At 39.5% G+C, this 13,694-nt stretch overlaps 1 protein-coding gene across 1 annotated transcript in view; it reads right to left on the reverse strand.

The window, feature by feature from the left end:
• Positions 1-12,843, reverse strand: part of CEP85L (centrosomal protein 85L) — a 123,744-nt gene extending 110,901 nt beyond the window's left edge. The window contains exon 1 of the mRNA XM_090279789.1: positions 12,482-12,843. Coding sequence (XP_090135915.1) covers positions 12,482-12,554 — 73 coding nt within the window. The 5' untranslated portion in view covers positions 12,555-12,843. The remainder of the gene's footprint in view (positions 1-12,481) is intronic.
• Positions 12,844-13,694: the final 851 nt, after the last annotated feature.

Genomic DNA, 13,694 nt, shown 5'->3' on the forward strand with positions numbered 1-13,694 from the left:
GCAAGTTCAGTGAATATTAGAAGGACAAGGTTTTTCCTTCACACTGTATATATTTTCTCCCTATCTGATCCCTCCAGAATTTGGCATTCTAAAGAAGTAAGTAATGACCTAAGTTTCTTTGCATAAAACTAACTAGACCAGTTGTTAATAACGATTTTTTGACTAAGACTTTGACTGGAATGTCATGCCTAAAGGAGACATGCTTGGGCTTTGGTTGTTACCAAAAAGCCCTGAGCAACTGGGACTGACTTTCAAAGGTAATAAAAGTCCACGAGATAAAAGGCCTGGTACCTTGGATGGATGAGCGGTCCATAGCAATCTTTCCAGGGAAGGAGCGAAGGTTGTTTTCCTGAAAGATGGCTAGAAGGGACCTTAAGGCACAATGGAAAACCAGGAGGACCTGGAAAAGACAGGTGTTTACAGGCAAGGCTGAATGCCAGGTATGTGGCTCAGCTTCTGTGCCCTGAAGGGCAGACTGAAGGTCACCCTAAATGTTCCTTGCGTAAGTTCCAGCAAAGCAGAACTAAAGATCATAAGTGATCATTTGCTGCTCTTGTTGTGTTTATGCAAATGAACAGGATAAATTAAAAATGAACTTAATGCAGTCCCTTTAATGACAAGGAGGGTAATCTTAGGGAGAAAAATCAAGATTCAAGGAAGATCACAATGCCCAGTGGTAAACTATAAAGTAGTGCAGCTAACCATCTTTAAAGTTTCTTTTCATTTAAAATTTGTTTTCATTTGAAAGTTAAACTATGTCTGTGGCATTATCAAAGATGTTTAATTTACAGGCAAGAAGAATGTCAAATGCCTTGCAACTGGATGTCTTTCCTATAAGACAGTCCTACAGATCTATAAACTTGTGTGTGGGTTATGTTACATAAATTAACATGTGTTTTCTGTTTTCAAAGGGCATAAGCCTACGATCTCATTACCTGAGTGATTGTCTGTACGTATAGACCTCACTTAATCCTGTCTGCATTGCTGCCTCCTGAGACTCAATGGTTTGGCTGAACTAAGTGGCTGGGTTGGTGAAGAACGGGGTGGTCTGTGGGCTTCACTTTAAAACTGGTTTCTCTTTTCTATCCTAATGGCTTGGACAGAAAGAGCCCAGAGGCCTGAGAGGGGGGAAACCAAAAATATTTCCCTCAGTCCAAACTAAGTATAATGGGCAAAAGGGTTTTGGACAGGTGAGATGTACCTGGCATACCTTCCTCCAAAGAAACCCTTCTTTTCCCTAATGTGGGACATTGAAAAATTAATACCTGTCTTTTGTCATCTAGTGGTTACGGATTGACTGATGTCCTTTAACCCTGTTGCCCCCAGAATACAACAAGGATGCCAGCCTGTTAAACCAAGCATGCCGTTGTCCAGAGACAGCCAACCAACCTGGAGTCTGCACGATCCTTCCCCTTGTAGGAAGGCCACCCTCCCCTCCACATCCCCACTCTTATTAGGGATTTCTTGACCCAAGGATAGGTAGGACGACGACCATGTCCAGCTTGAAGCAGCTAGAGGAGCTCGAGACCTTCGTCCATTGTCCTTTATAAGATTGTAAAGGGTCTTAAGTCTGAGAGGGAGGGATTGTTATTTTTTATTGTTAAAATATTTAACTAATTAATTAATTATTTTAAAAAAAAGAAGAATATATGAAAGGGTGAGCCATGGGCATGGACTTAGGGAGGGGATTGTCGGGGAAGGGGGGTGCTGGGCGGAGGGGAGCAAAGGGGAAAAAAGTGGAACTATTGTAACAATATAGTCAATAAAATATACTTAAAGAAAAAATAAAAATAAAAAAATAAAAATAGCCCTGGCCAGATGACTCAGTCGGAGCATCATCTCCCATACACAAAACAGTTACAGGTTCAATTCCCTGTCAGGACACATATCTAGGTTTTGGGTTCGACCCCCAGTCAGGGCTTTTATGAGAGGCAACCAATCAATGTTTCTCTCTCACGTCAATGTTTCTGTTTCTCTCCTCCCCACTTCCTCTCTCTCTCTAAAATCAATAAACATATCTTTGGGTGAGGAATTTATTTTAAACCCCAAAAATAGAATTATTATATAAATGATCCAGCAATCCCCACTTAAGGGTATATATAAAACAAAATCACTACCTCAAAAAGAAATGGCACCCATGTTTTGCTGCATTATTTACAACAGCCAAGACATGAGAACAACCTAAGTGTCCATCAGTGGGTGAATGGATGAAGAAAATGCAGTGTTTATAAAAATGAAATATTATTCAGCCATAAAAAATAAGGAAATCCTGCCATTTGTGACAACATGGATGGACCCTGAAGACCTTATGCTAAGTTAACTATGCCGGACAGAGACAAATACTGTATGAACACACTTAATGTGAAATCTGAAAAAAACAAATTCATGAAAACAGAGAACAGACTTGGTGGTTGCCAAGGACAAGGGATGGGAGAAATGAGTAATGGTGGTCAAAAAACACAAAGTTCCAGCTATAAATTCTGAGGATCTATTTACAGCATGGTGACTACAGTTAACAATACTGTATTGAATATTTGAAAGCTGCTAAGATCTCACCTATAACAGGAACCTAATGAACAAAACAAGCAAACAGCAAAACAGAACCAGAGGCATGAAAACAAGGAACAGACTCACAGTGACCAGAGGGGAGGGGGGAAGGGGAGAGAGAAGGGGAAGGGTCTAGTCAAGGAAGATGTATAAAGGACCCATGGACATGGACAACAGGGTGGGGACTGACTGTGAGGGGGATAGGTTGGGGATGGGCAGGACAGGGGAGAGCAGCAGAAGAAAAATGGGGACAACTGTAAAAGAACAACTGAAAAAGTGAATCCTAAAAGTTCTCATCATAAGAAAAAATATAACTGTCTGGTGATGCATGTTAACTAAACTTACTGTAGTAATAATTCTGCAATATATACATATATCAAATCATTATATTGTACACATTAAACTAATACAATGTTATATATCAATTATATCTCAATCAAACTGGAATTGGCTTTCTTGCATTTACGGATTTAAATGAATTCTAAGTAATCAACAGCTAGTATTCTTTGTTTTCTAAAGTTAAAAAAATCTAGAAGTCTACTAACTACTGTAATTTTAAAAACACCACCATAAAAGGTATAAAACTATGTTCTTCACATGTGAGTCTGAGTTTCCTTATTTTCAATTCTAGTATAACAAGAAAAGCTTTAAATTAAGGTCGGTTCAGGCTGAGGTTTAAATGATCTCAATTAAGAACAATAATCACAGTAAAAGTATGAATTCAAACCAATAAATATTCACCAAGTACTCATTATATACAACAAGGAACTCAAGAGGGTTAGGGTAGCAACCAACAGAGAGAGATAAGACTATCTCCTTCTACAAAAAAATTACATGCCTGATGATTTCAGTGCGGTTACATGAAATGTTATATTCAAAAAGTATTTTGATAGTTATGTGGAATGAGGACCTCATATTTAATTTAGTCGCTCATAGCCTTTGCTTGTTTATAAACTAGAAAAATAAGGTACAGTAAAAACTATTAAGTTTTCAATACAACCACCAGAAACATGAGGGAGTTTACCAAGTGGTACTCCAAAAGGGCTTACCTTTGATTTTGAATATAACTATTTAATGATATGAACTAATAGAGAAAAAAATGCTACATGGCAGCAAATTATGGCAAAACTAAGGATTATGAGTACCCGGTAGAAAATGAGAATATACTTTCCTAAATAAAAATGTTGTTAGACCTAATACATGTTACTTTTGTATGTAGCCACTGACGTCCAAAGGAAGCAGAGTAGGCTAAGTATTTCTCAATTAGCTGTTTTATTTTCTGAAATTGGAATCTAAGTGCTATACACAATAAATTTATAGGTCCAACAAAATTTTAGTTTTTATTACATTTATTGGGTTGACATTGGTTAATAAAATTATACTCGTATGTTTTAAGTGTTCAATTCCATGATACATCATCTGTGCATTGAACTGTGTGCCCACCACCAAAGTCAAATCACCATTTGACCCTCTTTACCCTTTACTATCTCCCCACCCCTTTCCTGCTTGTACCACCATAGTTATCCATGTCTATGAATTTTTGTTTATTTGTTGTTCTCAGTTTTATATCCTATATGAGTGAAATCATATGGTGTTTAACTTTCTGTCTGACTTACTTTGCTTAGCATGATATTTTCAATATCCATCCATGTTGTCACAAATAGCAGTATTTTATCTTTTCTTACGGCTGAGAAATACACCATTGTATATACAAGTATGTACCACATCATCTTTATCTAATCATGTATTGAAGGACACTTTAGTTGTTTCCATCTCATAGCCACCATGAATAATACTGCAATGAACAGAGGGGTGCATACATCTTTGCAAATAAATATTTTCAAATTTCACAGGCAGATACCCAAAAGAGGGGTTGCTGGGTCATATGGTAACTCTATTCTTAATTGTTTGAGGAACCTTCATACTTTTCCATAGTGGCTGTACCAGTTTACATTCCCACCAGTAGTTAATGAGGGTTCCTTTTTCTCTACAAACTTTCCAACACTTGTCATTACTTGTCTTGTTGATAACAGTCATTCTAACAGGTATAAGGTGGTATCTTGTTATAGTTTTGATTTGCATTTTCCTAATAGCTAGTGAAGTTGAGCATCTTTTCATACATCCGTTGACTATTACTACATCTTTTTGGGAGAGGTGTCTCTTAAGGTCCTCTACCCATTTATTAATTGGATTATTTGTATTTTTGGTGTTCACGTGTATGAATTCTTTGTATCTTTAGACATTAATCCCTTGTTGGAGCTGTTGTTTTCAGGTATCATCTCCCATTTGGTTGGTTGCTTTTTTGTTTTGCTGGAAGTTTCTTTTGCTATGCAGAAGCATTTTAGTTTGATATGGACCCATTCGTTTATTTTTGCTTCTATTGCCTTTGCCTTTGGGGTCAGATTTATAAAACCCTCTTTAAGACCATGTCCATTAAGTTTATTACCTATATTCTCTTCTATGTAATTTATTGCTTCAGGTCTTACATTTAGGTCTTTGATATATTTTGAGTTAATTTTTGTACATGGAGACAAACAGTAGTCTAAATTTCAACTTATTTTGGAGTATTTCAAAACTAACACTCCAAAGTAAGTTGAGGAAATTTATAATACCTCCTCAATATTGAAGAACTTAATTGATAGTCAAATTTTTCAGTACATTATTCCTAAAATGAAATAGAATGCTCAGTATTAACGAAAAGACTTCAGAAAAGCTTCAATCATGTCATGGCAAGGCACTATCATATATCTAATGGTCCATAAACATACAATCTCTGCCTCTACAAGAATAATGTAACCACCCCATAGAACACTAGTCAATGAAATATGAAATGTAGTCAAAAGCTTTCATCCAATTATCTTCCAGAAAGATAAATAAAAAATATAGTGTATTTCAGAACTCTGAACTTCAGTGCTGACAAATAGCAACAATAAATTAATCAAATTTATTTACTACACATCTATGTAAAGAGGACAGAAAACAAAGTTCCTGATCTTAAATTCATTCTCTTTAAATTTGAACTCTTATCAATTTAAATTATTAGCATTACCTAATGAAGTCTTAAAACAATTTATCACAAAAAAAGCAAAAATAGTCATAAAATTACAGGTATCCCCTGCTTTTCAAAACTTTGCTTTATGCAACTTTGCTTTTATGAAAGGCCTGCATTAGTACAGACAGTCCCCAACTTGCCAAGGTTCGACTTCACGATGGTGCAGAAGCAATACACATAATAAATTACATGAGATATTTGTGTTGAATGATCTTGTAAGTGTTCTGGCATTCTTAGGCTAAACTATGATGTTAGGCGTATTAAATGCATTTTGAACTTAAAATATTTTCAATTTATGCTGGCTTTATTGGTGCATAACTCATTTTAAGTTAAGGACTATATGTACCTGTTTTCAATAACAGAAAGAAATATGAAGAAGATTTTTGCTTTTCCAAAAAAAGACCAAAAATATCCTTCAGTGTTTGGATTGCAGTAAGTCATTATAAAGGCAGTGTGCACCCAGAGCAGTGAGATTGGCACCGCTTTCACTATATGCTAATGTTATTTTAGGTTTTATGCATTATTCGGTATAATTTGGTAGGTTATAATTTGGGGGCTTGGAGACACAAAAATTTTTCCATATAAATTAATGGTAATAACTTCTTTCCTTTATGCCATTTTGGCTTATAAAAAATGCTCTTCTTTCAGATAGTCAGGGAAACCTGTACTATTTTGAGGCAGATTCTCAGACCAAAACATGAAATAAAACTAAATACCAAAGTACGGTCCTCTGAGTGAGAAAATCTTCTGTTCTGATGGGAAGAAAAGTTTATACTAGTTCAGATGCCCTGAGCAGAATCCTCTAGTCACAGGTCAGCCACTGTTCAAGAGAAGGCATCCAGGAGGCACTTACCCTAGTTTTAAAGCTGAACGTCCCCAGCAAACCCAGATATTTGGTCACTCTAGTTTGAGAAGTGGTAAGGGGAAAGCAATTCAAATATTTATTGAGCACGTATACATCAATCTCTACACAATAAAGTAAGACTTGACTAGAAATCTCTAATCTCTGTCAGTTTTAAATTTTTATGAGTCTCTCACTGAAACTGGCCACAGCATTGACCCACTCTCTCCTGACACCTTCCCTGGCCTCTTGGAAGCACCAGACTTTGGTGACCACTCCTTCCTTCATCAATCTCCTCTCTGCTGGAACACCGCACTCTTCCAGTTTTACTCTTACCTCACTGGTTGCTCCTTCTAGATCTCTTTGGATGGTTCTTCTTCCTCTACCTGACCAGAACAAAGAAGTGTCCCAGAGTTCAATCCTCTGCTGTCTTACCTATAATCTCTGCTATTTCCTCTACACCCTCTCCGTGTGATCACCTTTAAACACCAAATATACACAGGTAACTCCCAAAATTCCTACCTCCACCTCTCCCGTCGCCCTACTGAGCTCAAGACTTATATACCCAACTTCCTGCTCAACTCTTACATGAACCTCTCTCTTAAAAAGCATCTCAAAGTTCACATGGCCAAAACAGAACTCTTGGTTCCACTTATTTTCCTCACACTCTTCCCTATCTCAGGAAATGACACTACCATTCACTATAATTACTGAAGGCAAAACTGAGATACCATCTTTGCCACCTCCAATCTATCAGTAAATTGTCAGTTTTATTTCTCAAATACATTCCAAATCCATTCTCTTCTCTACAAATCCAATCTAACCAGTTTAATCCAAGCTATCAGCTCTCACCTAATTACTACAATGACCTATTAACCTGCTTCTCTACTGTTATTCTTTCCCCCACCCATCCATAATTTCTTCGCCCACCAAAAAAATAAATAAATAATTTTAAAAGCCAGACAAGATCTGTAAACACCAAGGGTAAGGAACGTCTGCTTCGTTCCCCCAGTACGTACAACGTCTATCTCATGGTAGGCACTCAATGTGTGCTGATGGGAAAAACAGTCATCTCTCCTATGGGTTCATAGTTAGTTTCCCCTCTGTAGAACAGAATCCAAACTTCATACAATGCCTTCCAACACCAAGGCCTCCATCCCCTCCCATCCTCCATCCCCTCCCATCTCCGCTTACTATGTTCCAGACTCTCTGGCTTTGACATTCCTCAAACTCCCCACACTCCCATCATGGAACTGTGGCTGTACCCCCTAGGTCTAAGCACTCCTCCCCTCATGTCTGGCTCCTTCTCATCATTCAGCTATCAGCAGTGTCACCTCCTCACAGAGGCCTTCCCTGACCAGTCTACTCAAAGCAGGCTTCTCTACACATCCTCTTCCATCTCACCCTATTTCCTTTTCTTTGTAGTAGTTAACACTAGCTGAACTATCTTGTCAGTTGACTTATAGATTGTTTATCCCCACTAGAAGGTAAGCTTCCTCAGACCTGGGACCTGATCTTTCTTGTTCAATGATGTATCCTTAGAGTCCAGTACAATGCCTAACACTCACAAACATTTATCAAGTGCTAATGTGCCAAGCATTATGCTAGTTAACAACAATGGATTTTTTTTTAATTAAAGAAAACTATAAGTACAACATTAGTATAAAGAGCAATTTAATATTCTTTTTATGGTGATCACTCTTGCTCTTAACATAAATAACCATTTACTATAAATTCCACTTTTCAGAATATTTTGCCAGTGGAAAATATGAATATCCTTAAAGTAGTCATAATAATTAGTATCTTATTGTAGCTTTAGAAATTGTGTAGATGACCACATTCTTCATTTTTAATGCATAATTTGAGGAAAGTACCATATTTTTCGCACTATAAGGCGCACCTGACCATAAAACACACCTAGGTTTAGAGGAGGAAAACAAGAAAAAAAAATATTCTGAACTAAATGGTATACTAAAATATTTAATAAAATATAACAAAATAATATTTCAAGTATGTAAAGTGAAGAGCAGTCAACAGCAGTATTAAGAACCATCATCACTGTCATTAACAAATGAGGAAAGACTTTAAGGTTCAAGTACTCTTCTTGTTTTCTGGGAACCCCAAGAACTCATCAGCGCTAGTGTCAGAATTTATGAAGCTCAGTTGCTCACAATCACTGATATCACTTTCTTCGCTATCTTCATAAAGACCAGAGGCCCTGAGATTCAGCAGTAAAGTAGAACATTTAAGCGTCCCCCGGGGTTTCACGTGGGCCCACCGCTTCCTCTTCTAACAGCTGTTGCCACCGCTGACAGGTCAGGTAATACACATCACAGTCTGTGACGCAATATTTGCTCCATAAGATGCATAGACATTTTCCCCCACTTTAGGGGAAAAAAAGTGCATCTTATGGAGCGCAAATACGGTAATTAAGCTATCACTCTATAAAATACTACCTGGGAACTTTCCCATTTTCATCTTTTTCTCAGAATGCACATCAACACATTTCATCCTGTCAGAAAAATCATGACTCTCTAAAGCCTTTCTGTTCTCAACATCAGAAATAGTCACATGACAAAAGAGGTTGTCAACTCACCATTTATTGCCTGGACTCAATTTACCAGCATCCTTCAGGCCAAGAAGTGATAGAGTTTTAATTACTAATCAAGTTCATTTTACAAAAGTCATCACTAACGTTGAGATTGACCCCTTACCCACAAATGCCTATTATAAAAGAACATGTCCAACTGACTTTACGAGAAAGAGTCAAGTTTCATTGTTACTACAGTACTTTTAAGTCTACCTAACTCAGAACTGGAGCAGAAAACTTTAGTATGTGATGTAATCACAGCAGTTACTACCGCTATCATTATGACATCACCATCACCTTATGGCAATGCATCAAATAGGAAAGGGTATATTTAAAAGCTCAAGGCATAAACAAGTGACATTTCTCCGGACCATGTACATGTTTCCTATAACATTTTACTTTTAACACACTTTAAACTAGCATATACTACCTCCAAATGTTTTAAGGTTGAATATATTTATAAAGTATGATTTATAAAAAGTAACAAATTCAATATAACTAAGTATAAGGTCTCAAAATATCACTGCATCATACTAGATTTTTAACCCCTAAAGAAAATACATCCATCCTTCATCCAACTTTGAAATTATTATAGATTTTGAGTAATAGGTATTCTCAAATACTCAACTAAATATATAAAAGGCATACCACATGTTCTATTTAAAATTAGCTTTCCAACTACACTTGCCAAGCTGATAGAAAAAATAAATGCGGGGGGGGGGGAACTGTACAGAAATAAGAAAATATTTACCTTATTTTCAATTATAATACAGTTACTCCATAAAGCTGAAAAAATTGTTGGTAAAGCCAAAACAAAATTAAATCCTAAAGCAAAGGTCAAAAGTTCAGTATTTTCCAAACCACACATGTTATCAATCCTATTTGCTTTTATTGCCATTACTTTAAAAAGAAAGTTTCCTACAGTTTTTTAGAACACTGGTTCTATATTAACTTTGGTTTTCTCTTTAGTCTAATTACATATTTGTAAAAACAAACCAATTTTACAACACCTAGAATTAACCCACATATTGAGATAAACTCATTTATATATCAGAAATTATTTACTTATCCCTGTCTTCACACTGGCCCTCAAGACCAAAATGATTACTGATAAATTCAATTACAAGACTGGTTCCCTTTGTATTCAGAAAAGCTCTAAAATCACTCAAGTTAGTCAAAAGATATCTGAATAATACTTTTAAAATATGAATTTTCTTCAATTTCTCAGGAAGCAAAAAAAAATCACTACATGAATCAATTCAGAGGCCATTATATTGACCTTCACCATCTGCTCATTTGCTAAAGAAACCACAAAGCTTTTCATGTAATGTATAACTTTTTTAAACTAAATAAAAATATTTTTAAATTTTGTTTGCTCAAGAAGAGAATAAAGGATATAACAAATAATTTCATCACTATTACTATAAAAGTAATCAATTATTTGCATACAGCTGAAAAATTTTTATTGGAAAGGCACATCCTGACTTACCTACAGTTTATCACTATTAAAGCTAAGATAAAATATATGCTTTGTAAAGAAATACTGTCCAAATTCCTTAAACATGGGCAGTATTTATAAAGTACTTCTTCCACTATATTCTTTGTCACAGCAAAGATTTAGAGAATGCAATGTAACCTTAAAGCTTCAGTTACTTATCTTCTAAGCACTATGGTATTTTCTACCTCACAGATATAACAATGGAAAAACTGATACAATTCTTGGATGACATTATTTCTCCAAACATATTAATATTACAAATAAATTTTAAGTGGTTAAGTTACAAAGACATTACAGATGGCTTTTAACATGTACAGATCATTGAAACCACTCCCTGTAGCTCCTTAGGGATAAAGAAATGTCTTCTCACTCACTGGACTTAACTTTTGTAAATACTCTGTAAGCATCAGAAACCTCTCAATTGCTGTCTCCTCTTCTTAGTACAAATACTTTACATTTTAGAGAAAATAGTTCCCTACTTACATTTTTTTACTGTTATTTCTAAAAGTGTTGCATAACCAAATTTAACAAAATTATTTCCAATCTAACCCTGGGTTTTAAAATGCATATATCTCTAGATATAATACACAGCATCGTGACTACAGTTAATACTGCATGTAAGCTTGAAATTTGCTAAGAGGGAAGACCTTAACTGTTCTCATCACACACCTCACCTCATCCTCCAAAAAGAAAAGGTAACTGTGAGGTGAAGAATACCTTAACCAGTTTGACTGCGGAGATCATTTCATAATGTATACATAAGAAAACATCAAGTTGTACACCTTGAATATATATACAATTTCTATTTGTTACAGAATTGCATTGACATTTTAATTAGCAGCAAAAAAAAAAAAAAACACAACCTTCCTAATGTCACTTCTGCTTTTTTATTCTGAAAATAGCTTTGAAAAATGTATACAAAAATGTCAGTTGCACAAGTTGAGCCCAAACATCTTATGGAACAAGGTTACTTAACAAGAGTCCTAGAACCACCTAAAATAGTAGGGAAATGATTATGTACATACGACTTTTTTTTTTTCTGGGTAAAGGGTTCATATAATTTTCAGCTTCTCAAAGGGGTTCAAAATCCAATTAAGATCGAAGTGCCTGGAAGAACCGTCAACATCAAACAACGTGTCCCCAGACTACCCTAAGCCTTATTTTTCATCCCAAATTAGGGTACGATTTATCCAAATTTGGTGGCTCCTATACAACTTCTGAGCGATGCAGGCATGAAATGGCTGTCGGACACAAACGGCTTCTTACACCCAAGGCAGCAAACCCCAAATTTTCCTTGAAGGGGAAAGGGAGAGGCAAAAGGGCTGCAAACAGATTAACACCCTCGTTGCTCAAAGATCGATTGGCTCTCGCAGAGCATGTCGCCCCCTTACTCTGGAGAGGGCTGCGGGGAGGTGACCAGGTTTCACTGTGGAGCTGAAGTTCCCTCGGGGTCATTTGGCAGCGTGGGCATCACCAGCAGCCTCCAGCCGCCCGCAAACGCGCCCTAAAGCAGCGGCTGCAGGCGTGGGCGCAGAGGACCACGGCCCACTGAGGCGCGCCCCAAGACGCCGCCGCCGCAGCACGGACGCAGCGACCTTCCCGCCCGGGTGCCAGAGACCCGTTACCCACGTCCGCCACACACCGCACGAGGGAAAGAGAGGTGAATGGACAACAAAGCCCAACTCGAAAAGGCCCAGAAAAGCTTTAAGTTGGGGCTGCGGGGCCGCGATGCGGGCGGACAGGGCCGGGGACGCGGCCCGCCAGATGTCAGCCCGCGGAGTCGGGGTGTCTGCAGCCGGGAGGAAACGCGGCGGGTGGTCGATCGCGCAGCGGCGTCGGGGAGATCGCCAGGGGAAGCCAGGCCTGGGGAGCAACTACAGCGGCGGCGGGGTCCCGAAGCGCAGCGGTCGGCCGCGACCCCGACCCTAGCCCGGGGACTGTCCCGTTACTTACCCGCTAGGAAGCTGCGGGCTCTGCTCGGGCTGTCCCGGCCGCCGGCCTCCGGGGCCAGGAAGCGCCCCCACATCGCGGGCGGGAGGGCCGGGTGGGCTGGGGACTCGCGACTCCTCACGTCCGTCCTCCCCCGCCTTCGCCTCCTGCTTCTTCGGCGGCGGAAACTTGCACGAAGCCTGGGCCGCGGCGGCACCGGCGTGAGGGCGGGCTGGCTAACGGCTGCTCAGCGACGAGCGGAGAGCGCAGGGGCCAGATTCGCCGCGACGGCAGCGGCTGCCATAGCCGAGCCAGCTGGGCTTAGGCCGGTGCCCAGGAAGCAGCGGCTCCGCGGCTACGGCGACTCGGTTCCCGGCTGAGCCAAGGCTCAGCGGCCCCTAGCGAAGCTTCAGCTGCGGCGGGGCAGGGGCGGGGGCGTGGCCTGGGGAGGCGTGGCCTCAGGCGCTTACATAAGGCGTGCCCGGCGCGGGGGGCGGGGACTGAGCGAGGGTTGCGATGGGTGCTGCCTTCTTTTTACTCCGCGGGTGGCGAATGGTTGAGCTGGACCTACTAGCTGCATCCTTCCTTCCTCATCTTCTCACCCTGCGATATGAGAAGGCTGTAACGTGGCCTGGCACCCCATCTTTCGGTAACCCTCCTCCTTGGGTAAACCCTGAGGCCTTGCGGGCCACTTCCCCATAGAGAACCTGCCTGGAAGACCTGCCTTTGCAGCACAACTGATGAGATAAAGACTAATCTGTGAGGGGTTGAGGAACTCCCAGACTCATCCAGGATTGGGCTTGAAATCATCATGGTGCCCTACACAAACATTGTTTATAGATCACTGAGAGGGATGAAAAGATTTCGTTTTCTTCACCTCGCAAATTCACTGTAGGGAGAGACAGGTCATAACAAAATAGGTGCAACATCGGGATATGCGCAGGTAAAAGCAGAGACGGAAAAAGACCCAAGGGTAGTTAGTACGGGAAGGTTCAGGGAGGTTACAGCAAATTTTAATCGAGTAGGCCACGGTTTCGGATAAGTAACCAAAAAGGAGTCAAAATGGCACCAGGGTATGTAATGGGAGAGTAACTCGCTTTACCACTCACACCTTCACGTTCCTTCTCCACCTAATCAGTTCCCACCCTTCAACTGAACCCAGAGTGCATGAGCAGGTATCCCGAGAATGGTGAAGCACTTTAAAATCTTACTTCTCATTGTTAATATTATAATCCTC

This window comes from Furipterus horrens, unplaced genomic scaffold (genome assembly GCF_987537825.1).
Source record: "Furipterus horrens unplaced genomic scaffold, mFurHor1.1.pri manual_scaffold_6, whole genome shotgun sequence".
Taxonomy (NCBI): domain Eukaryota; kingdom Metazoa; phylum Chordata; class Mammalia; order Chiroptera; family Furipteridae; genus Furipterus; species Furipterus horrens.